Source organism: Macaca mulatta, chromosome 11, assembly GCF_049350105.2.
Source record: "Macaca mulatta isolate MMU2019108-1 chromosome 11, T2T-MMU8v2.0, whole genome shotgun sequence".
Taxonomy (NCBI): Eukaryota; Metazoa; Chordata; class Mammalia; order Primates; family Cercopithecidae; genus Macaca; species Macaca mulatta.
Window position 1 is genome coordinate 7,001,016 of NC_133416.1, and position 24,227 is coordinate 7,025,242.

General features: G+C 51.6%; 1 protein-coding gene across 4 annotated transcripts in view; it reads right to left on the reverse strand.

Moving 5' to 3' along the window:
* VWF (von Willebrand factor) overlaps positions 1 to 24,227 on the reverse strand; it is a 185,576-nt gene that overhangs the window by 117,898 nt on the left and 43,451 nt on the right. For 3 of the 4 annotated variants that reach the window (NM_001243086.1, XM_077953080.1, XM_077953081.1), the window contains 6 exon segments: positions 989 to 1,127; positions 1,879 to 2,015; positions 10,154 to 10,200; positions 11,183 to 11,294; positions 12,476 to 12,598; positions 14,169 to 14,385. In NM_001243086.1, coding sequence (NP_001230015.1) covers positions 989 to 1,127; positions 1,879 to 2,015; positions 10,154 to 10,200; positions 11,183 to 11,294; positions 12,476 to 12,598; positions 14,169 to 14,385 — 775 coding nt within the window. 4 annotated transcript variants of the gene reach the window in all.

Sequence of the window (24,227 nt, forward strand, 5' to 3'; positions counted from 1 at the left end):
ACACAGGATAAACAGGGTCCCCCAGGAAGAAGACTCTGCACCCTGGCTATGACCTGCCATTCCCTCTACTGCCACAGGAGGGAGGCAGAGGCTCCTGCATCCTCGGCTGAAGGCGGGTGCCCTGGAGCAGAGGGGATCGCTCTAGCACTGACACCAGGACACCTGAATGTGCCTGGGACACTCTGCCACCGCACACCACCTCATGTCTGAGCGATGCTGTGTACAACACTGAATATAGCAATTGTTGCTTCTGTGGGAAGGTGGCGACATATAGGAGCATACCCCTTGCCCTGGGGGAACAAACAGCTCATAAGGAGACACACAGCATTAACACCCATGGACATGCTGGGTTCATCCGCTGCGTGCAATGCTAAGATAATGGGCAACAAAGTGGCCAGCAGTCGCGGAAGAGGAGTAAGAGTCTGGGAGCCACTTTGAGTGTGAAGTTTGGGAGCTTTACTATGCAAAAGCAAGTTTGCTTTGACAGACACAGCGCAACCTGGGTGAAGATACTGGACAGGTAGGTTTTTTGCTACCTCCAGACAGGCCAGAGGGTCACCTGGCCTTGCCCCAAGTGGCATCCTCTGGTGTGACATCACCAGTCACTCCCGATCTCTCAGCGTCAACCTCTGCCCCTGTGCCACCCCAGAGCAAACCAGAACCACCTGCCCAAGACAACTCGCCCCTTTGGTTCAAGCCAAATAAAAATCCTCAGTTCCCTTTTCCCATCTACAATCTGTCGCAGGCCTAGAGCAACCTCTTCATCTATAGGTTTCCTTCTCTAGTCTTCCTCCTCCAGGAAGCCTTCCTTTCTTGCAGGGATGCATGCCAACCACCCCGCCCTGCCATCCAAAGATAACTAACTCTCCATCACATTCCCATGAAAGAAGCATGCAGGTCCTTAAGGACAGCGGCCAGGGTTGAGGAGGAGGGTGCTAAGGGATGGGCTGTGCCAGCCCCAGGCCTGATGGAGCAGGACGAAGCACACCTTTCAGGAGTGGGAGCTGGACGTCCTGGCCATCCATGGCAACTCCTCCCCCATGCTTCAGCTTCACAAGGCTGTTGTGCAGGCCAGGCAGCCGGACGGTGACGGAGCGGGTGCACACAGCATCAGGGTCGTCAGCACACTACCGAGAAGGAACAAGGGTGACTTTGCTGCACCCCCTGCCTGTCCAGCACCCCAGTCCAGGACCCTCTTAATCAGAGAAAGGCCCCAACCCCAGAGAGCCTCTGGCCTTCTCACAGCCTACAACTCCCTTCTCCCAGAATACTCCATGTAAATGGGGCCCCCTAGAGTTGTGCAGCAAGAAGGCGCTAAGTGCATCCTTACTCGCACCTTTTCCCAGCCTGGCCCGGTCTTTCATAAACAACCATGGGCCTCTGCTTCACAGTGTTCCTCGGACCTACTGTTCCAAAGAGAATCAGGGACTTTTATCCCCAGGGGAAGCCCTGTGCACTCTATTCGTCCTCATCTTGGCCTCCATCCCTAGAGAAAGGAACCCACGCACGTACCATAGAGTTCAGAGCAGAAGACAGGCCCTCTTTGCCCCCACCCCAGCCACCCCCAGCTCCAAACATCAGAGGGTTAGTTACGGGGGCAAAAGGCTAGACCCAAGGAGGATGCTTCCCCTGAGTGGGGAGCTGAGCCAGCCCGGAGACGGCATTAGTGTCAGGGCAGGATGCCCTCCCCCAGCATCTAGGGAGAGAGGGGATGGGCTGGGTTTCTGGATGAAGGACGGGCTAACTGAAGTCTGGAAGAGACCTCCCTCGTGCACAGAAAGCAGTGGTCCACGCCTTCCAGGGGCTGCCCACTCAGCCCAGCAGCTACGCAGCACCTCGGGCTGCCACCCGACCAGCCGCCAGGCTGGCAAAACTCACCTGGACGGTCTCAATGACAATGGAGAAGGAGTGGTCCTGGCAATCCCGGGCCAGCAGGTACTGGCAGATCCCACTGAAGGTGAAGTATCTGTTGTCAAAGCTCTTGAAATGGGATTGACCCGTGACGAGGCACTCCCCTGGAGAGACACGGAGGAAGGGAGAAGAATGGGAGGTGAGGGAAAGTCCCCTGGGGTGGCCAAGGTAGAATGCATATGCAAGCAGGGCACCCTCTCCCCAAAACTGCACGGACGTCCTTTGCCCACTCCAGTCTAGTAACGAATTCTGAAAGAGAATTCGGTTCCTCTCCTAAAACTGCAAGATGTCAGAGCTGGGTCATTCAGATCGAGGTCTCATTTTACAGACCGGGCAACTAAGGAAGGTGACAGAGCCACCCTCAAAGTCAGTGATGGAACCGGGCAGGAACCCATGCTCCTGCTTCCAGGCTCCCTGCGGCCTTCCCTCCTTCGCAGCTCACTGTCCTGTGTCCCCTGCTTCCCACTGGCATCAGTGCCACACCACCCTCAGACTGGTGCCAGCGGAGTGCCTGGCCAAGGAGAGGCTGCCCAATAGCACGGGGTTCTGCGAACCTGAGTGTGGAGGGGCTCTGGGACACAGTGCCACCCTTGGAGAGTCCCTGGGGCCAAGGGGCAGAGGAGGCAGCCCAGAGGCAGGATGAGGTGGAGGGTGAGGCGGGACAGTCTTAGAGCTCAGCAGTGAAAATGGGGACTCCATCCTCCTCACCAGCCGAGGGGCGACTCTAAGGCCATTGCTTTCTGTGTCCTCAGAGGGGCAAGCCCACGCTGCCACTCCATCCAGGGCCAATGGGGAACCAGGAGGCCATCTGCCCATGATCTCACCACCGCCCAGCCAGTGCTGACCTCGGCAGGGCCAGCTTCCCAGTGCAGGCTGACACATCTGTGGGTGGGGACTAGGACTCCCCTTCATCACCCTGCAACTCAAAGCCCTCAACTTGTCCCCACCCTAATTCCCACACCACCTCCCCTGCACTCCAGCCTAGGCCCCATGCTTCTGGCTTACTGCACCTCCAACCTGAGATCACACATCCTCCTGGAAGGTGTCCTGGCATGGGGAGGCCTCTGCCGACGTCTCCAGTGATTCTCCCTCAACCTGCCTGGCTTGAGGCAATCCCATCCCTTCAGGGCCAAACATGGACCCATTAAAGCTGAAAGGGCATCTGGATCCCTTCCCAACCTCCCCTATATATTTCCTCCACCTGCTCTCATCTTTGCTACCTACTCTGCAGAAAAAGAAACATATATAGAGAGAGAGAGACTGTTGCCATTTGGTAAGGAGGACGACTTTCCCCACCCAGTCACTCTACGGTGCGTGCGTGAGCCCCTTTCTCTAAGGATCGAAGCAAAGATGAGGACGTATAGAGTGCACAGGGCTTCCCCTGAGACCCTCCAAACAGCGGACGCTTGGCTGTCTACAGCGCCGCCTCAGCCTCCACCTGAAGTTCCCCCTTCAGCGAACAGGTGCTAGACCAGTGCCGGAGACAAATGTAAGAGGGTCCTACGGACCATCCCATTGGGCCCAGCTCCAGGGGCTGATGCTAGGCTCTGTCACACTGCCAAGGGGGCCCCAAAAGACACAGAGAGATTCTAGCTTGTCAAGGACCAGCTCCACAGGCCAGCACTGTCTGGCCCTTCTTGCTCACATGTGCCCTGACAGGCCCAGCCAGAGGCCAGGCTAGACTGTGCAGACTTGGACCCAGGAGTGGGCCTGCCTTCGGGGGGTGTGTGAAGGCAGGATTAAGCATGAGGTGCCCCAGGGATGTACGCATCCCTCTGCCTGGTCCCCAGGGCAGCGGATGCCTTCCAGGACAGGGTCAGGAGGGCACATCTAGCTCAGAGGAAATTAGGAGAAAGTGGAGAGGCCTCAGATCACTCCAGGCAGCATGACCCACCTTCTCTACTGCCTCCTCGAGAAGGGTGGCAGCGAGGGGTGACTGTGGAGGACAGAGCAGAACAGGCCACAAGATAGGGGCCAGGATCATCCCAGCCCATTCTGGATGTGCTGGAATTTCAAGTTCAGTGAGGTCTCAAGAAAGCCTTTCTGAACTGACCATTTTTCAGAAATTATCATCATTCTACACACACAGTAATATGGTCATTTGTGTCAAATGTCTTGACCCCGGTGCAGTAAAAATGGGTGGAATTCTTCCCCCAGCCTTCTCTGTTTTCTCAAGAGCACTCTTATCTAAACAAGAAAGTGGACTTCTGTCTTCTTTAACAATACCCAGGAAAAGAAGGGTCAATGAGAAATGTGCAAATATTCGAAAGGAAAACTTTCAGGGCCAGCATCTAATCTTCTCATGATTTCCTTCTCCGACCTTCACTGACTTGTGTTCTCAAGTTTCTCACAAATCAGAAGTCTAAATATTATTTAGCTTATCTTCTCGGTACAACTGAGGAACACAGCCACAAACACAGGAAAATGGGTGGGTGAGCTGCCAAGGCAGCAGTTAGCCACGGGAGCTAGAACGTCAGCCAGAACCATGGGCCATGTGAACACGCTCACCCATCCTCTGCCCAGGATGGGACACTAGGATATTCCCCATTAGTCAGCAACAGGCAGTCCCCGTCGAACAGCGGGCCCACCACTAGATGGAGATGGGCACTAGAAGTTTGGTGAATGAATGAAAGGCAGGCGATTCCTAACATAGCACTAAAAAAAAGAACATCCCATCCAGGCTGGGCGTCGTGGCTCACGCCTATAATCCCAGCACTTTGGGAGGCCGAGGTGGGAGGAGCACCCAAGGTCAGGAGGTCGAGACCAGCCTGGCCAACATGGTGAAATCCCATCTCTACTAAAAATACAAAAAATTAGCCAGGTGTGGTGGCGGGTGCCTGTAAATCCCAGCTACTCTAGAGCCTAAGGCAGGAGAATTGCTTGAATCCAGGAAGCAGAGGTTAGCAGTGAGCTGAGATCACGCCACTGTACTCCAGCGTGGGCTACTGAGTGAAACTGTCTCAGGAAGGAAAAAAAAAAAAAAAAAAAAAACATCCAGAAGTTAAAGCAGATCCACCTCTATGTGAATAAAGATCCTCCCTCATGAAAAACGAAACGGAATCTCTCATCTGATGGAAGCACATTACCTCTTCTAAACAAACCCTTTGGTGTGCAGCAGTGAGCCCCGGACGTGGCTGCTCTGCTCGGGCCATTGGTTTCCCTGGCCCCACAACTCTCTACCTCCCAAAGCCTTCCCTGCAGAAATGACAACCCACAGGCCTTTAGCAAAGCAACTCAGACTTCCGCCAGACGCAAATTGTCACCAAAGCCTGCAACATCATCTCTACCAAATGTGCAAGATGCATTTCTCTTTTTCCTGAGACAGAGGTCTCACCCTGTCGCCCAGGATGGAGTGCAGTGGCGCCATCTCGGCTCACTGAAGCCTCTGTCTCCGGGGCTCTCACGATTCTCCTGCCTCCACTTCCCGAGCAGCTGAGATGCCAGGCATGTGCCACCATGCCCAGCTCATTTCTGTGGGGTTTTTTTTAGTATAGACAGGGTTTCACCATTGGCCAGGTTGGTCTCAAACTCCTGACCTCAAATGATCCACCTGCCTTGGCCTCCCAAAGTGCTGGGATTACAGGCATGAGCTGCTGCACCTGGCCCAAGATGCACTTTTTTTCTTTTTCGTGTGTGTGTGTGTGTGTGTGTGTGTGTGTGTGTGTGTGTGACAGGATCACTGCTGGAGTGCAGTGATGCCATCACAGCTCACTGCAGCCTCGTCCTCGGTCTCCCAGGCTCAAGCGATCCTCCCATCTCAGCCTCCCGAGCATCTGGGACTACAGGCACACACCACTACGCCTGGCTAATATTTGTATTTTTTGTAGCCATGGGGTTTCAACATGTTGCCCAGGCTCGTCTTCAACTCGTGGGCTCAAGCGATCTGCCCACTCAGCCTCCCAAAGGGCTGGGATTACAGGCGTGAGCCACCATGCCTGGCATAAGATGCATTTCCAACTGCTGTGTGGAAACCATCTCAATGATTGCTCCTATGAAGTGCTCATTATTATCTGCAGTTTACAGATGAGGAAACTGAAGCATAGAGAAGTTCAACTCATCCAAGTTCCCAAAGAAGCCAAACAGGGATCTAAACACGGGCAGTCTGTCTGGCTACAGAGCTCAAAGCCCTTGATACCACCTAAAACTGCCTCACGGGTTGGCTCCTACAGTTTCTCACATGCCTGATGTCATTCTAATCCTGGGCACTTACCAAGGGGCACAGGGACAACTGGGTCTCTGAACGTAGAGACCAGGGGGAGGAAAGCCTTGTCTATGAAACATGATGCCCTGGCCCGGCTGAAGGGGGTCTGACGGCACTCCAGAAACCCCATCAGGAGTGAACAGGCCACTGGAGATTTTCTGTGAACTCGAGAAGTCAGAACCCCCAGGAAAGCACAGGGCCCTCAGAACGCATCTTCCTATGTAAGAGGCATCTGCTCCGATAATGCATCGCTGTCTCTGTTAGCCTGGGGTGTGGGGTTTATCTTCCTTCCCGGAGGCTTCAGAACAAACTGACGTTGATTCCCAAGGTCAAATTATTAGGGCTGTGTTAGAATCCATCAGAAATTATCTTGAACCAAACAAGCAACAAGTAACTGCAAGGCCTCCCTTCCAGCTGTCCAGGACAGGTCCACCAGCCTCTCCAGGGAGGCCAGACCTCCCTCCTGCCCCACTGGCCCAGCCACCCCCCAAAACACACACCACTCCCTCCCCATTCCAGGCTCCTTTGGGCTTTCCCCTATGTCTTAGTCCTTCTCTGACCCTACTTAATGGAACAGCTTCCTGTGAGCTCTGTGAAGATGGTAAAATGGCCCACGTTTGTTGAGTACTTGCTGTGTGTTAACAGCCTCACAAGAGCCATGGGATGAGGTTGCTGTCACGAGCCCTACTTTACAGATTAGGAAACTGAGGCTACAAATCATTAACTTGGCAAAAGTCACCCAGCTCCTAAGAGATGGAATTGGAATTCCAACCAGGTTGCCTAAGTCCAGAGCCTACACTCTCGGCCTCCATTCTTGGCCACATTTACAGTCCCACGGGGTTTGGGACACAAATGAAAATTCTTCCACTTACCCTTTCCCAGCTGGATAGAAGTCCCTTCCACATACTTGCACTAGGAGTTTGAGATCCTATAGCATGAGTTGTTTTCATTTGCAGAATAGTCCCTATGAACAGACATGCTCCTATCAATGGGAACTAAATTAGCAGAGCTTCCCCACACAGTTTGTTTTGCAGAGGAAGGGAAAAGAGGCTCAGGGTTACAGAAAGGGAAGTCTGCAGGCTATGGGGAAGCCACAGTTGTCCCTAAGGCTGCCCTACATCCTAACCAGTAAGCAGGGATATGCAGAGAACAACGAAGGTCTAGGAGCATCATGCAAAACCCAGCCTCTCTCCAGTCCAGACGGCTGCTCTCCTGGGCCCTGTCTTCCCTCTCCCACTACCCATACACAACACTGCGCTGCACAGCCTCCACGATAGCCCCCAGGGACACATCTCCTCCTGGATTAGTGTCTTTGTGTAACCTCTCCCCTCCCTAAATGTAGACTGGATGTGTTGACTTGTTTCTAGTGACGATAATACAGCAGCAGTGAGAGGATGTCACTTCAGAGACTAGGTTTTTAGAAGACTGTGGCTTCTGTCTCCACTGCTCCCTGTTACTCACTCTGAAACAATTCTGCCCACAGAAACCAGCTGTCACGTCACAAGGAGGCCCCAGGGAGGATCCACATGGTGAGAAAGCAATGCCTGCCACCAGCAGCACATGAGTGAGCTTCAAAGCATCCCCTTTACCCCCACCCTCCATCAAGACCTCAGGTAAGACCACAGCCCCAGTCAATGGCTTGACTGCAACCTTATAAGAGATCTTGGGCCAGAGGCACCCAGCTAAGCCATACCCAGATTCCTGAGGTACAGAAACTGTAAGGTAACATTTGTTGTTTTAAGGTGCTACATTTGGGGATAATTTGTTACACAGCAATAGATAACTAACACACTCTCATCTTATTCCAGAAAATGAAAATCCAGGTGTTTTTATGTATTTATTTTTTTTTGAGATGGAGTCTCAACTCTGTCACCCAGGCTGGAGTGCAGTGGTGAGATCTCAGCTCACTGCAACCTCCGCCTCCCAGGTTCAAGAAATTCTCCTGCCTCAGCCTCCCAAGTAGCTGAGATTAACAGACATGCACCACCACACCCAGCTAATTTTTGTAATTTTAGTAGAGCCTGGGTTTCGCTATGTTGGCCAGACTGGTGTTGAACTCCCGGCCTCAAGTGATCCTCCTGCCTTGGCCTCCCAAAGTGCTGGGATTACAGGCAGAAGCTACTGCAACTGGCCCCAGGTCTCTATTTCTAAGATGCACAATGTCCACTCCTCCAGGGGCTGCAGAGCAGCTCTGGCCTGCTCCTCACTTTACAAGCAGAGCCAAAAGCATATCCCCTCCAGAACCATACTGCCCATTCTTCCCATCAGAAGCTCTATCTGCAGTCATTACACGGGGAGCATCAGACAGCCCCACCACCTGCTGAGTCATGGCAGGGTGTGGAAATATGCTCGTGTGCATGGGTGCACATGGACCAGGAAGCAATGATCAACAAAACTCCCGAACTAGAAAAAGATGGTCACAGCCAAGGCTTTGAGAATGCAGAGAAGAGCGTAGTGGTTTTGTTGGCAAAATATCAAACCACTTAGTAGACAGAATTGAAACTGTATCTTTTCATCAAGACATCAAGATAATGTCTTATATCCTCAGCAAAGTCATCTTCCAGATTTTGAACTGAAGACCAGAGGATTATATTGTCTGCCCCAGAAAACATACATCATGTACACAGTGGGTGTTCAAATAGTACTTGGATGAATGGACAGTTGGAAGGATAATGGAAGACCGACCCATCCTACAGTAAGTAGTAGTTAAGACTTCCTAATCTGGTGGTTACAAACATCTAAAAAAACACACACGATAAACTCAATTCCTAATTCCACCCACTGTGGCTCATAGATCTCATACAATGAGTGATTATTTAGATGTTAAAAGTGTTTTCAAAAGTTAATTGCAGCAACTCACATGTCTTCCAAAGAGCTCCTTCAGTCTTTGACATGGCGTAATTATGTTCAATGGAGCACAGACACCACTTTCAAGAGCAATCCTTTCTCCTTCGTGCTTTCTTCAAGGGTTACACAAAAGATAACCTGGCTGGGTGGCCATCTCTTTGCTAGACTAACTGATCTAGCCCACATCTAGTTCCAAAATTTTTTCCCAGTGTACAGGGCACTGGATAAGGTCCTGAGTTATCCTAAAGCCTTTAATTCACAGACCTTAAATACAATCCCAGGTATCCAAGCTCAACCCACTTCAGGCCCACCGAAGGTTAGGACTAGGAAGGAAAAGAAAGGAAAGGGAAAAAGTAAGAAGTCAGGCAATTATGAGTTCAAGCCCTGGCTCTGCCTCATAGCAGCTGTGTGACTTTGGGCAAGTCATTTAACCTCTCTAGGTCTGTTTCTGCTTTCGTGAGAATAAATTGCACCTGCCTCACAGGTTGTAACTGGAAAATGTTTAGTGCAACGGCCAGCGCACAGAAAACACCACGTGAGTGACCACAGAGGGCAAGGTCCGAGGTCATTGGAAGGTGGGGCAGAAGGGAGCTCTGAATGGGCAAGGTTTGCAGTTAATAGAATAGAGTTGGGGCCAAACAGAGGAGAAAGCAAATGGCAGAGATTGCTCAATAATTTTTCCTAAGCAGATTTTCCAGGGCAGGGACAGGATGGGAGGAATCATTTGGTGACCTGGTTTTCCTAGCTCTTGGACCACGCCATGGTCTTCATGTTAGTCATTTTGGAAAATTCCATTAGAACGGTCCCTTTAAGCCTAAAGAATTACCAGGCCCTTCTACCTCTTAATTTTCCAAAGAATTTGTATCCTCTTTGTCTAGTCAAGACAATCATGACCATACAGGCCTTACAGCTCAACCTTAATCCTTTCAGCAAACAGAAAATAAGAACAGACAGTAACACCTGAACACAGGTGTGTTCTGCCCTTTCAGCTGTTGCAGGGCTCCCACCTCTGGCCTGTGAATGGGTTAGCATAGCTGGTACCTGAAACCAGAGCTGGGGTCATGCGGTCGCAGCCAACCTGTGCAGAAAGGGCAACTTCTCGCTGCCTTGATGTGTGGCCCTCCCTGTCTGCTAAGAGAGGAGAAGCCTCCCCATTCAGAGGAGGAGGAAGGGAATGAGCGGCAGGTCGCCTACCTGGACATTCTTCATTGCTGCAGATCCACTGGCTGTTTCGGCAAATGCTGTCGGGGAGAAAAGCACAGGTCATTGGTGGTTCTGCAAACACAAGGGTATGCAAACGGATTTAGAGCTCATGGTAGTTATCACAGTCCCCAAACGAAGGGATGCGGGAGAAGAAAGGAGCTGGTGCTAGCAGAATCTTCATAGGGTTAAAATTGTACAGGACACAGTTCTGGCCACAAAGGAATATTAGAAATATCCAGGGGAAGAAATCCCGACAGAAAAAGAAGAAAGAAAAACTACCTGATGCCCCTGAAAATCTACTCAGATACCAAGAAGTCAAATTCCTGCCCCACACACAGTGAGTGGCAGAGCGCAAGACAGCGATATGGAAATGGGTAGTTCCCAGCCCAGAAGTGTGGTGGGCGGTGGCCGACTGAAAACCTGGGGGCTCAGTGGACACAGAAGGCTGCCATGCGGGAAAGACAACAAAGGGAGAAGGCCTGGGGACCAAACGAATTTTTGTCCCTGCTGCACAGGGGACTGGCAAAGCAAGCCAGAGGTGACATCCAGGGGTGCTTGAGATGACAGAAGCCAGGCTGGGCCTGGCCTACTGCAAGGACCAAGGGAGGGCAGACTGGTGTGAGTTTCCACTGGCCACTGCAACTCCCTACCACCGGGCAGATGAGAGATTTCAAGGAGAGAAGGACCTACGTGCTGCTTAGTGATACAGCCCTCCTCCAGAGAGAGAGGATCATTTATGAAAGCAGTTTGGAGGGACAGCTAGAGATGTTGTCTGCGTGTGAAGGATCCTGCCCTTCCTGACCTCCCCGTCTTCAAGGCTTATTTATCTGTAATATACTCTTTGCTCCCCATCATTGCCTGCCACAACCTGTCCCCTAGCCCCCACCAGTAGCCTCCAACTCAGTCTCTTTCTTGGCGCGGCCCAGGTTCTTTTCCACCTGCCACCACTCCTGCTGACCCAGCCCCCCTCCCCAGTCCCCTGGGCAGGTCTCCCAGAGCACACGGCGCAGCCCCCATTACCAGGTGTTGCAGTCTCGAGAGAGGGAGGCACCAGGAGGGTAGCGCTTTCCGGAATGCATGCAGGGACACTCGGTGCTCTCCACGCAGAGGCCTTCATCGAGGAGCTGTCCCTCTGGGGTCAAAGGCATCGAAGACAAAGACCTCAACATTGTCACTGCCTCACTCATCCCACAACTACAGAATCCCCAGGGGCGATGGTCGGGCTTCCTCCAGGAAGCTCAAAGAACTTGTTCTATGGTGTTTATCTTTCACACAATGCAATATAAGGAAGGGAAATTCCTCATCTCCATACTACAGATGAAGAAATGAGAGGAAGAATTTTGTTCCAGGTCATCCAGTAGGGGAGGCACAAGTCTGGGCTTAGGGCTTCTTCCAGGAAGCTCGAGAATGTGTGTGCTGCTTCCCTTACACATTAACGCAGCAACGTGAGATGGGGAAGATACTCATCACCATTCCGCAGATGAAGGGAGTCAACAGTTTTGTTCAAGTTCTTCCAGTGAGAGAAGTCGAGTTGAAACACACAGGACTTCACTCTATTTTTTTTTTTTTTTTTTTTTTTTTAGACTGAGTCTCGCTCTGTCACCCAGGCTGGAGTGCAGTGGTGTGATCTCAGCTCACAGCAACTTCCGCCACCTGGGTTCAAGTGATTCCCCTGCCTCAATTTCCCAAGCAGCTGGAATTACTGGTGCACACCACCACCCCCAGCTAATTTTTGTATTTTTAGTGGAGACAGGTTTCACCACGTTGCCAGGCTGATCTCGAACTCCTGAACTCAAGTGATCTGCCCATCTTGGCTTTCCAAAGTGCTGGGATTACAGGCGTGAGCCACAGCGCCCAGCCTTGCTGTCAGTAATCAAACAGGGGTTTTCCCTAAAGCCCACCAAGCCTTCCCTGAAAAGACTTTCTAGCACAGAGCCCTTTTTCAGCTGGGCTCACACGGCACACCCAGGAGATCTTTTTCCCAGATCGGTTCCCTGACACAGCTAATTGAGAAAGCAACTGCAGTTCAGATGGGCCACGAGTTCCCCAAAGCAAGCCACTGTTGGGGCCCAGGCCACCCTCCAATTTCCCGAAACACAAGTGCGTTCATGGATACAGTACAACAGGACAACGGACGTTAAAAAGAAAGACCAGCTCAATCCTGATCACGCTGGACAAAGACATTTAAAAGCTTAATAAAAGTCTTCTGATTTCAGCAACGGAGAGCAAACACAAGTGGCCTTCATCTCGCTTCCCAAAGCCAAGGGTGCTGGCAAGGTCTCCGATTTGTAAATAAAACGGGAAGTTCATTACCAGGGCAGCTGCAGCCATCCACGCATCGCTCCTGACATACTTCATTGATGTGCAGGCTCTGGCAGGTCCTGGCGCAAGGGGACACACACTGCTTATACTCCATACCCGCAGGGCACACTGGGCCTGAAAAGGATCATCGAAGGGGTCTGCCCAGAGCAGGTCCCACCGGTGCATCATCTTACCAGTCACGCCGCAGCCTGACCCTCTTGCGCCCACTCTGACTGCTCCCCCCCTGTCTTCAGGCTTCCAGGGCCATCTCGGCCCCAGTGAGCCACGTGCCCCTCTGAGGCCATTCCTCCCTTAGATGAACATCTTCCATCTTATGAAGCCCTTACCTAAGACCTATCGGGGGCACCCAGGACCCCTACCTTTCCCCTTGTGGTCATCTGCTCTCCATGAACAATTGGGCATTCTTTTGCTCCCCTTCACCTAAAACCCTTTCAGAGTGACACCAAACTCCTCTAGGCTCAAAACGAGTGGCCTCCTAGGACCAAGCAAGGAGCCATGGTCCCCTCTATCCCATCCCTCCTTTTCCCCATGAAATTGGCCCCAATCAAACGCCCCACCCAGCACAGGGCACATTTGCCTGCATGGAGACACTCATTCCATATTTATTTCCACTCTGCCGCAAGGCTGCCTTCACAGATATCACCTAAGCACTCTGTTCTTCCCACTGGAACCAGCTCCTCACGGCAAGGACAGGCTCTCCTCCTTCCTCTCTCTACCTTGTAGCTGACTGATGCTCAGGCTGACTGAAAGGCCAGAACACATAAGCACTCCTTTCCAGGCTTTCTGACACCAAACTATTGCCCCTTAACCTTTTCCAAGATACATCAGGTATCTCCCCTACCCTACATTCACAGACCGAGAAAAAAAAACCAGCCACTCGGCTTTACAGAGGAGAAACCTGCTGCTAGCATCCTCCTTCCTCACACCCCCACGGTGGAAAGTTCGAATTCAGCAGCTATTTGCCACACACTGAGACACATGTGCGCAGTCTAAAGATGTGGCCAGCTCCTGTCTCATCTGTGGAACCGTCGCAGACTGCGCGCCCATCTGCACGGCTTTTCATCACTGGAAGGGCTGGGGAGACAGACTTCTTGTAAGGTGACCTCAGAAATCCCTACTTAATAATTTGGGGACAGTGACCATGACTAGGGACCCACTGAGACTGGAAGATGAAACACACAGCACCACGAGGGACGGCGGTCATCAGCCTGCAGGAGAGGCGGCTGATATAAAAGAGAAGAACTTAATCAAGGCTTTCTGCTGTCTCAAAGATCACCACACACGGACAGGCAGGCCAGCGCCCTGCTCCTCATCAATTCAGGCGGGCAGGCGGTGAAGACAAAACCGAAACTGCAACTGCCAAGATCTTGGTGGGAAGCAGAGAACACTGTGTGAGTGCAGGGGTCGGATTTCCTGAGGGAAGTGAGGGAAGTCAGGGGGCGCCAGGGGAGGCGCAGGGGTGGGACGGAGGCAGGGGCAGGACATGGGGCTTTAGCAAGGCCGTTTGACAGAGGGCAGGAGCCATTCAGGAAATGGGTCCGGGACACGTGGCTTTGCAGTCACTGGCTAGCTGGGTGTGGTAAAGCCACACGGATGTGACACAGCCCCGAAGCGCCCTGAGGGACATCACCCAGGACAGACCGTTCATCCCGGCAGGGCAGGACGGGGCAGGGGGCCGACTTACTGCACGCGCTGTGGTCAGTCCAGCCATACAGCACCATTCCCTCCTGGGCACAGGTCCGGGTGTACTCCAGGAAGGCAGGGCACGTGCACTCCAGCCCCCCAGCACACTCACACGAAGTCTTCTCACACAGGGCCACGAAAGGCTCGGGATCCACCAGAGGGTGGCAGCGGGCAAACACTGAGGTGCTCTTCAGAAGCTGGCACTGCTCCCACAGGCCCTGCAGGAAGAGGGACTGCCTCAGCAGTATGCTCCCTTAGTGTCTCCCTGAGTGTGGCGCTGAGACTTAGCCCTGCCAGGGAAACCAAGGCAGCTCCCTCAGCATCTGGGACAGGCTGGCACCAAGCAGATGCATGTGTTCAATGCAACAGCCCATCGACCAAGAAAAAGATGCTGGACCCGTGCAATGTGAAGTAGACCAAGGCTAAGGTTATATCCTAGACTTAGTTCTGGAAATGCAGAGTCCAAGGCCCTGGGTTGCCATGGTGAGCAGTGTCCTAGGAACAGACAGAGGATGGAGAGAAGCACGAAGAGCACTGGCCCTGGAGTTGGCCTGAGGGGCTACAGAGTCCAGGAACGAGGTCAGCTCCCCTCCCTGACCTTGCCCTTCTTCACTATGAATGAGGGGATGGAACAAGGGGCTTTACAAAGTGAGATTCCTGGGTCTCACCCCAAGAGATCTGAATTCAGTAGTTTGGGGATGGAGTTCAGCAAGACGTTTTTTTTTTAAACACTCCCCAGGTGATTGCTGAGGCCAGACGGGACCAGCTCCCGGCAGCAACAGCATGCACGGATTCTATGGAATGTCCCAGACACACTGCAGCAGGCATGAGTATTCCTTGGTTCTACTCCTTTGTGGATGCCCTCATCCTGATAACACAGGCAGCTTTGGAACTGTCATCACTACCTACTTCTGCTCACTCACGTAGGTCGTATAAACGACTCTACGTTTTACCTAGAAACATCTCTCCATTCTATGTATTAATAACTCTAAATACACCTTTTCCTCACAGTGTAACATCTCTGAAGTTGGAGTGCCTCTTAGGACGGCTATCATATTTTAACTGGCAGCCTTTCGTTTCTGAGCGATACACAGAACAATGGTGCGTCTTAGAATCCATGTCTTTCTTAGCTTTGGCACAACAGAGTCATGGATGTATATGACCCCCATTTCTTTCTTGCGTGACTTCTTGGAGGCATAATGCATACTCTCTGACAAAGCTGGGGGTTCGTGAAAGGACTTACGATCTTCATCTAAAAAGAAAAAAGTGCAAGAATATCTCAATGGAAGGACTGAGTCCTGAAGGGTAAACTGGAGCCAATCAGTGTTTGGAAAGGGGACAGTAACAAAGAGGAAAGAAACGACCCATTTTGAGAAGGAAACTCAATCAGCTCGAGTTGTACAAAGGGTCTCCAGAGAAAGCCTGTGTAAATCTACAGTCTGGGCCAGGGGCCAGGAGCCAGGGGCCAGGCCTATGGGCCTGTTTTGTGGCACCACAGAAAGCCCAGAGGAATAGAAACCTGACCCCATCTGCTCACCGTCCTTGAAATCCAGTCCGGCAGCACAGGGATCTTGGTCCCAAGGAAATCAGTGTCCTACCTCCAGTGCCTGGTGCTAGGGCCCTGCCCCTTGCTAGGCCTCCACACACTCCACCCTCAAAGCCAGGCAGGCAAACCAGGCACGGTAGCTCACACCTGTAATCCCAGCACTTTGGGAGGCCAAGTCGGGCAGATCACTTGAGGTCAAGAATTTGCGACTAGCCTGGCCAATATGGCGAGACCCCGTCTCCACTGAAAATGCAAAACTTAGTGGGGCGTGGTGGTGCAGGCTTAGTAATCCTAGCTACTCGGGAGGCTGAGGCAACAGATTGCTTGAACAGGGGCAGGGGTGGAGGTTAAAGTGAGCTGAGATTGTGCCAGTACACTCCAGCCTGGGTGACAGAGCCCCTGTCCCAAAAAAAAAAAACCCAGGTTCTCTTTGCACATTCAGGAAGTCCCCACCGGCACGCGCAGCTGAACTATGGAAGCGCAGCTGGCAGGCTCACGGGGACAGCCAACAGCAGTCCCTCCATGGCGTGCCTTGCCCAATCCCCTTCTGCCGGGCCGGCACCCGCTGCATGGCTGTGAAAAGCCTAGGCCTAAGGCCCAGCTCTGCCCCTTACTGGCGGTGGATCAGTTTACCTGGTCAGAGGAGGATGTCCTAGAGTGAGAATGACCTGTGGAAATGACCAGTCTCGGACAACCTGGTGGGGCCGTGTGAACACGCCACAATGCCAGCACCACGCAGGCCAGCCATGAATGCAGGCCACTGTTGTGGGTCCTGGGACCACTTAGGTCTCAGGCGGTTACATGCAGCCTTCCATTGGTCACCCTGAGCATTTTACACAAGGGGAACCTGAGGCTTCGGAAAGCAATGGCCAGGGAGACTGACAGAGGTGGGCAGGCCTGCCTTGGCCTCATGACAACTTCCACAGCCCCAGATTCAACCCAACGTCTTCCCCATGCTAGTGTGTGAGCTAGGCTGTTTACTCAACCCCCGTCCTCTGCAAAACGGGGGAGAATAGTAACAGTTCCTATGTGACAAGATTACTGGACTGAACAGAACATGCACACAGAAGACTTACCTTAATAAATGACCCCTATCATCTCCTGGCCACCAGAGAGATCCCTCCAGCCACTAGGCTTACCCACTAGAATAGTGAGCAGGTCCCCAAGCAGAACAGAAGGACACCTTTGTCCTCTTCCCCCTTATCTCCATCTCCCTGGGCTATACTGAGATGAATGGTTGCCAGGCAACATTATCACTTCTTAGTATTTTGGGTGCTCCTTAGGGAACAGAGGGGCTGCTTTTGTTCATCTTTTATTTGGGAAATTCACACTCCTCCAGAACAAAGTGAGTTTCTAGTAGCAGGGAGGGAACCTCCCCTCTTTGCAATAGGCAGAACCTGCCATCCTCATCGCCAAGTTGGGGCTCAGGGAAGGAGACCAAGGCCTGTGTCTTTCCCTCCATTCTGCCATGCTGCCTACCCCATCAAAAATGTCAGAGAATTAGGTCACTGAACTCAGAGTACAGACGAGGGTGTCCCAGACAGGGCCATGTGCTCAGGCTCTTGTCTAGCCCTTTCTCCACCTGCAATTTGAAACTAGAGAAAACCTCAAAAAGGCACTCCCTGGAGTTTTCCTGGTCACTGCTATGGCTGCTGCCATCACCTGGGCTGTCGCACAGTGGCTCTGAGCAGTCCCTGCACCACAGGACTAATTCCTGCAGGCACAGGGACCAGGAACCAGGGATTCCCACCAGCAGGATGCAGCACCAGCCAAGGAAGAGAAGAGACCCAGGAATCCAGGCACTCTCCCCTCTCAGCCCTGGCGAGACACAGCCCAGCATGGCCCATCTCCAGCTTTTCCAAATCACTCTTTTCCCACTCAGAGGGATAATGGGAACAGTACCCCAGCACATTTCCTGGGAGGTCCCTGGAGGTAGTAAATGGCTTACAGAAAGCCTTAGCAAGAAGCGTGTTTCTGATGACTTGCCTGCAGGATGGGAGTGGATTTCTGCAAAAACAGCCACCTCCCTTCTTATAACAATTCCTTTGGCATCCACTGTACAGTACAAACCTCTGAAATCGCCTAGGGTTTCTTTCTCAGCAGAAACAGAAGATAAAGTCTGTCCTCCCATTTTGTCCTTCAGTCTTCCTCTGGTCAGGCTTGGCCTGAACTTGGTCCACCTGAGTGGTCACAGTCTGAGAGCAGGTCAGGACTTGCAGAGGTCTGCCCAGCACCCGCAGCTGAATCCGCACTCACCTGCAGCCATACCACGTGGCGTGTTTAGGTGGCTATCTCTGCTGCTCCCAGCTTCCTGTTCTGCCACAGGTAGCCCTGCCAGGCCAGGTCCTGAGACAGGACACAGAAATAGGTCCAAGGGCGGTGGCTCAAACCTGTAATCCCAGCACTTTGGGAGGCCGAGGTGGGCGGATCATGAGGTCAGGAGATTGAGACCAACCTGGCTAACACGATGAAACTCTGTTTCTACTAAACATACAAAAAAAATTAGCCGGGCGTGGTGGCGGGCTCCTGTCGTCCCAGCTACTCGGGAGGCTGAGACAGGAGAATGGCATGAACCAGGGAGGCGGAGCTTGCAGTGAGCCGAGATCATGCCAATGTACTCCAGCCTGGGCAACAGAGCGAGACTCCATCTCAAAAAAAAAAAAAAAAAAAAATCCAAGGAGGAGTTGGCATTTTGTACTCTCAGGCTCGTGGCAGAGACCCTGGGAGGTAGGCAGTGACCAAAACATTTATTCAACAAGCATTCGCAGTGTGGCCTCTGGGTCTCCAGCAGGGTGTCCAAGCCCATATAAAATGCAAGTCTAACTATGTATGTCCCACCCTGGCTGACAGGACAAAGCTCTAGCTCATGAGGAGACAGCAAAGCCAGGAAGCTCACCCTTCATGACCTGACCCCAGCCTGGCTCTCCAGCCTTACCCTCCCTGCTCCATACACGGTGCCAGCCTCAACAAATGCAATAGAAAGCAAACAGATCCCCCTCATATGGCCCAGCAGGAGAATCTGCCCCCTGCCCTCCCACATCTCCCCCTTCTTTGGCCCCCACTAACTCCCACCCCACACTTCAGATCAAGAGCCTCCTTTTCCAGGAAGGCTTCTGAGAGGTCCTACTCCCCACTCCTGCCAAGTGAGGCATTCTCACAGCCCTCTGGGGGCCTCTATTCTTATACTGAAATGGTCCATTCCTGTGGCCATCTCCTCCATTTCTCTGCAAGCTTCTCAAAAACAGGAGCTGTATTCCCAGGGCACACATGGCAGGCAATAAGGATGTGCTGAATCAAACCTAACAGTGATGAACACAGACAGGAGTAGGTCATGCCCTCCAGCTCTTAACTGGCATTCAGTCTACCTGAACCGGGTGTTTCCACGGGGATGTTTGCATAACAGCCTGAAGACCTGGTCCTCACCTAGAGGTGTCTTCCCAACGCAGCCAATGACAGCAGTAAGAAACCTGCAGCTGAGACGCCAGGGAAGGCTGCCTAATAGGAGGCAGTCTGCACAGGGCCCCGGATGCAATATAGGACTGAAGACTGCAGGACAGAGGGAGGTCATGCCAGGTGAAGCCAATGGCATAAGCTCAGGCAGGAGGGGCAACAGGGTCACCACGGCTGAGCCGAGCACTGAGACTCCAGCGCCCAGCCTTGCCAACAAATTCCCCAAGAAAAGCACATCTGCCCTCTGAGAGGCTGGTCCAAGTCTGTGGCCTCAGCTTCTCTCAGCAGGTAGTTATGGCCCCCATCATCATCAAACCCAGCCAAACTCTCCTTGAGTAGGTGTCTACTTTCTGCCTGTTCCTGTGCCCTCAGAGCCTTCCGTGTGCGTTGCTGCCTGCGTGAAGTTCTCACAGGCTCCTTTCCCGCAGTCCTCCCAGGTTCTGCCCTCCATGTGGCTTAGAAACGGCTCTGCGTGCCCTTTTCCTGTGGGAATTGGCACAGTCATGCACACCAGTGGGTAGGGTGGGCAGGAGCCAGGCGGGATGCCTAGGCCAGGCATCTCTGGCTCTCACCATCCACTCGGTCATGGAGGGCTGCTGGCTCATAGGGCTCCCTGGCCAGAAGGCCCTCCACAGATTCTCCGCCCACCCTCCTGCCTTCAGGAAAGGCTGAGGCAAACTCACCTCCTCTCCACAGCTGACCTCTCTCCTAGCCCACCCTAAAGTACTTTCAGAGACCACCTCATCACCTCATGCCACCAACGGGCCCTTCAGAGGCCTGAAGATGCCTCCAAAGAACACAGCTCTCCTCAAAGGCTGACAGACACCTTTTCAGATTTAGAAACTGAGGCATGGAATGGGTCAAGAATGTACTAGGTGATTTTTTTTTTTTTTTTTTTTTGAGATGGAGACTCGCTCTGTCACCAGGTTGGAGTATAGTGGCACGACCTCGGCTCACTGCAACCTCCGACTCCCTGGTTCAAGGGGTTCTCCTGCCTCAGCCTTCCGTGTAGCTGGGATTACAGGCACGCATCACCACGCCCAGCTAATTTTTGTATTTTTAGTAGAGACAAGGTTTCACACCATTTGGCCAGGATGGTCTCAATCTCCTGACCTCGTGATCTGCCCACCTCGGCCTCCCAAAGTGCTGGGATTACAGGAGTGAGCCACCGTGCCCGGCCTAGGTCAGTGGTTCTTAAGGTGAGGTCCAGGGATCGCCTAGGGATTCCTGAGATCCTTTCAGGGGTGCACAAAGTCAAAACTGTTTTTATAATACTACTAAGATGCTATTTGCACTTTTTCCTCTTTCACCAGAGTGCAGCGCAGTTTTCCGAGACTGTGGGACGTGAGATATCACAACAGATTTAAATGCAGGTGCAGGTATGAGCATCCAGATAATGTATCTGAAGCCAGACAGCAAAGAGATTTGCAAAACTGTAAAACTGTCATTTTCCCTCTAAATTATTTTTTGGTTTGGAATTTATCGTTCTTTTTATTTAAAAATATGTTTTTGAAACGCAATCTCACTCTGTCGTTCAGGCTGGAGTGCAGTGGCGTAATCTCGGCTCACAGCAACCTCCGCCTTCAGGGTTCAAGCAATTCTCCTGCCTCAGCCTCCTGAGTAGCTGGGTTTACAGGCACGTGCCACCACGCCCAGCTAATTTTTGTATTTTTAGTAGAGACAGGGTTTCACCATGTTAGTTAGGCTGGTCTTGGAACTCGACCTCGTGATCCGCCCCGCCTTGGCCTCCCAAAGTGCTAGGATTACAGGCGTGAACCACTGCGCCCAGTCTAAAAATATGTTTACATTAAAATATGATGAGCTTGTTATTTTAAAACAAATCAATGAATTTGTTTTAAATTTGTGTTTTAATATCTAATATGGTAAGGATCAAGAGATATGACCCACATAAACAAAATCTCTTTAAAGTCCATTATTTTTTAAGAGTATACAGGGGTCCTACGACTAAACAGTTGGAGAACTGCTATGCAATTGTTAAATTAAGTTTAGCCAAAACTGCCTCCTTACATATTTTAAGTTAGGTCTAAAGGTTTCTTCCTACATAATGAACTGTAACCTAACTGGAGATATAAACACACCGTAACCTCCTCCTGGGGCAGTCACAGTTTTGGCCGATCAAAGGCAGCCCACTGTTCAAACCATGTTCTAATAAGGCAAACGTTGTGCTGTAGCCAATCCAGCTATCTCTCTATCTCACTTCCGGTTTCTGATAGTCCCTTTTTCTGTCCATAAACCTTTGACCATGAGGCAGGCCAGAGTCTCTCTGAGCCTGTTCTGATTCGGGGGCTGCCCGATTCATGCATCATTCTTTGCTCAACTAAACCCTGTTAAACTTAATTTGTCTGAGGTTTTTAACACTAGCGAAGGGGTGACCAAGAAGGGGTGCAAACCCTGAGTCCACTGCAAACCACAAATTACACGGTTTTCCATCCTGCCCTCCCGCTCCTGTTTCCTAACAGATTAGAAGACGGGGTCATACAGTGGATACAGCTCAGGTTTTAAAAGCATGGTTGGGCTAGAATCTCAACCCATCGCTTTTTTTTCTTTTTTAACACGAAGCCTCGCTCTTGTTGCCCAGGCTGGAGTGCAATAGCGCAATCTCGGCTCACTGCAACCTCTGCCTCTTGCAACCCATCACTTTGAAAGTGTGTGACTTAAAATTATCTCGGCCAAGTGCAGCAGCTCACACCTGTAATCCCAGCACTTTTGGAGGCCAAAGTGGGCAGATCACTTGAGCCCAGGAGTTCGAGACCAGCAATACGGCGAAACCTTATCTCTACAAAAATATCCACAATTAGCCGGGCGTGGTGGCACGTGCCTGTTCTGCCAGCTACTAGGGAGGCTGAGGCCGGAGAATCACTTGAGCCTGAGAGGCAGAAGTTGTAGTAAGCCAAGACTGCACCACTGCACTCCAGCTTGGGCAAGAGAGCAAGACTCTGTTTCAAATAAAAAAAAAAAAAAGAAAAGAAAAAAATTATCTCGCCTCTCTGCACCCCCATTTCCCTACCTGTGAAAGAGGAGGACAGTGGGAGAGGTTGAAAGTCGTCCAGGATCTATTCTCCCCTTCTTTCTTAGTCACAGAATCCTCAGTTTTCAATTCCCCCCGCCAGGCACAGAGCTGCTGGGAATAAGATTCCATTTCTCAGCCTCCCTTGCAGCTGGGGGCAGCCATATTACTATAAGCAATGCCCAGAAGGCTATAAGCAGAGGGGTCTTCTGCAACCTCCACGAAGTGTCCTCAAAATAAGGGACTGCTCCTTTCTTAGTCCCTTCTCTTTCTACCGCTGGAATGTAGTTGTGATGCCTGAAGCTTGAGCCGGCGTCTTGGTACACGAGGTAGAAGCCCTCACTGGGGATAACAGAGAAATGAGACAGAGGGACCCTGGATCCCAACACCATGAGATCTTACATGGCCCTGACATCCTACCCCAAGCTTCTTTACATCAGAGATAAACTTAGATTGTGTAAGTCCTGTCACTCACAGCTGAACCTACTCCTAATTGACACAGGTAGCAATAAGTGGACTGACCCTATACAGTTTCTGCAAAATGAAATCGAATGAGATGACATCAGGAAATCAAATGCTTGTAACTATTCTCATTTGCCTGCTATCCATGCTGGCTCCTCAGTTCTCTGCTAAACCATTCTGGCAGGGATGCAAAACAAGAGCCAGCGAATTTGCACACTTCCAGCCTCTGCCTGGCTCCAAGGCCCTGTATCAGCTACTCCTGTCTTCTTTCAACTCCTGTCCGCGATGCCAGAAGCTGCAGGAGAGCAGCTGCCCCAGCCCATCCAGCCATGACCTCACCATGCCTGGGTTGGTGTGCAGACCCAATTGTGACCCATCTTAATCACATTTCCAGTTCATTAAAGAAGACCAGGCATCTTCCCCGGAGACATCAGGCGGGTGCAGGGGAGGAGGAGGAAAAGCAAGCACATCTCCTCAGTGGCAGGCAGCAGGAGGAGAGAAAGCAGAGCCAGAGATCTGAAGCTTAGCTATTGTGTTTGCTCCCAAGCAGCTGACAAAGAAGAAAGGAGGGGGACATTCCTAGGACTGAGTGAACAAAGAAAGGAAAGTCTAATACATAAGAGTGCAATATTGTTCCACAGACCCTGATCTTTCTAGCTCTGGGGTGGGTGCCCTGCAGCAGCCTCTGGTAGATATGGAGGTACCTGGAGCCTGAGCTGCTCCAAAGTAGTGGGTTCAAGAATTCACCTTGCAGCAGGGAATACCTTCTCATTGGTCAGCCTGTAATGATGGGTGGGGGAGGGTAGCTGATTCTATTTATAACTTCTGGCTGGCCTAAGATTCTCAACCGCATTCCAAGATTCTGACTCACAAGGACCTGGTGAAACAGGTTGATAGATTTCCACCAAATGGATGGTGCCTGCAGAGCTTGGCATTCCTCTAAGACAGTTGGAGTCCAGGGCTCATGAGAAGCAGGAAAGTCAGCCATGGAGCTAAGGGACCCTCTTCACCTTCTCCTTGGTGCTCCCCCTGGAGGCATCTGAGCAGCTTCCAGGGATTAGGACATGCTAGCTGGAAGCACAAGCACAAGGCACTATACCCTGGTTCCCAGTCTGGGGCCTACCGAGCTCTGGGGATGGAAAGCAGCCCTCTGTGAATCACTCACCCATCCTGCTCCCAGCAAGAAAAGAGCTTCAGCTCTGTGACAGGAGCTAATTCCCCTAAACTGTGCTATCACTTACCATTCACTCGGCAATTTGTCATTTACTGACCCCAGTCTTTCATGGTTTAATTTCTCTTATGTGTCTTGTCCCTTAGTCTATCTTGTATCTCCCCAAGCCATATGAAACATCTCAATGAATATGCATTTATGGGCACCATCAGATTCTTGTCCATTCTGTTCCTCACCAGGGAAAAGGGAAAGGGAAAGGAACCCACCTAAGAAACAGTTTGTTAAAGGATTTTGAGAACATTATGTTAGGGAAGCCTTTGAACTGAATGCTTGGGTACTAGGACCTTATCCAACTCTCCTCAAGGGCTTGTCAAATTAGTAACGTAAAAGGCCACGTTCTAAT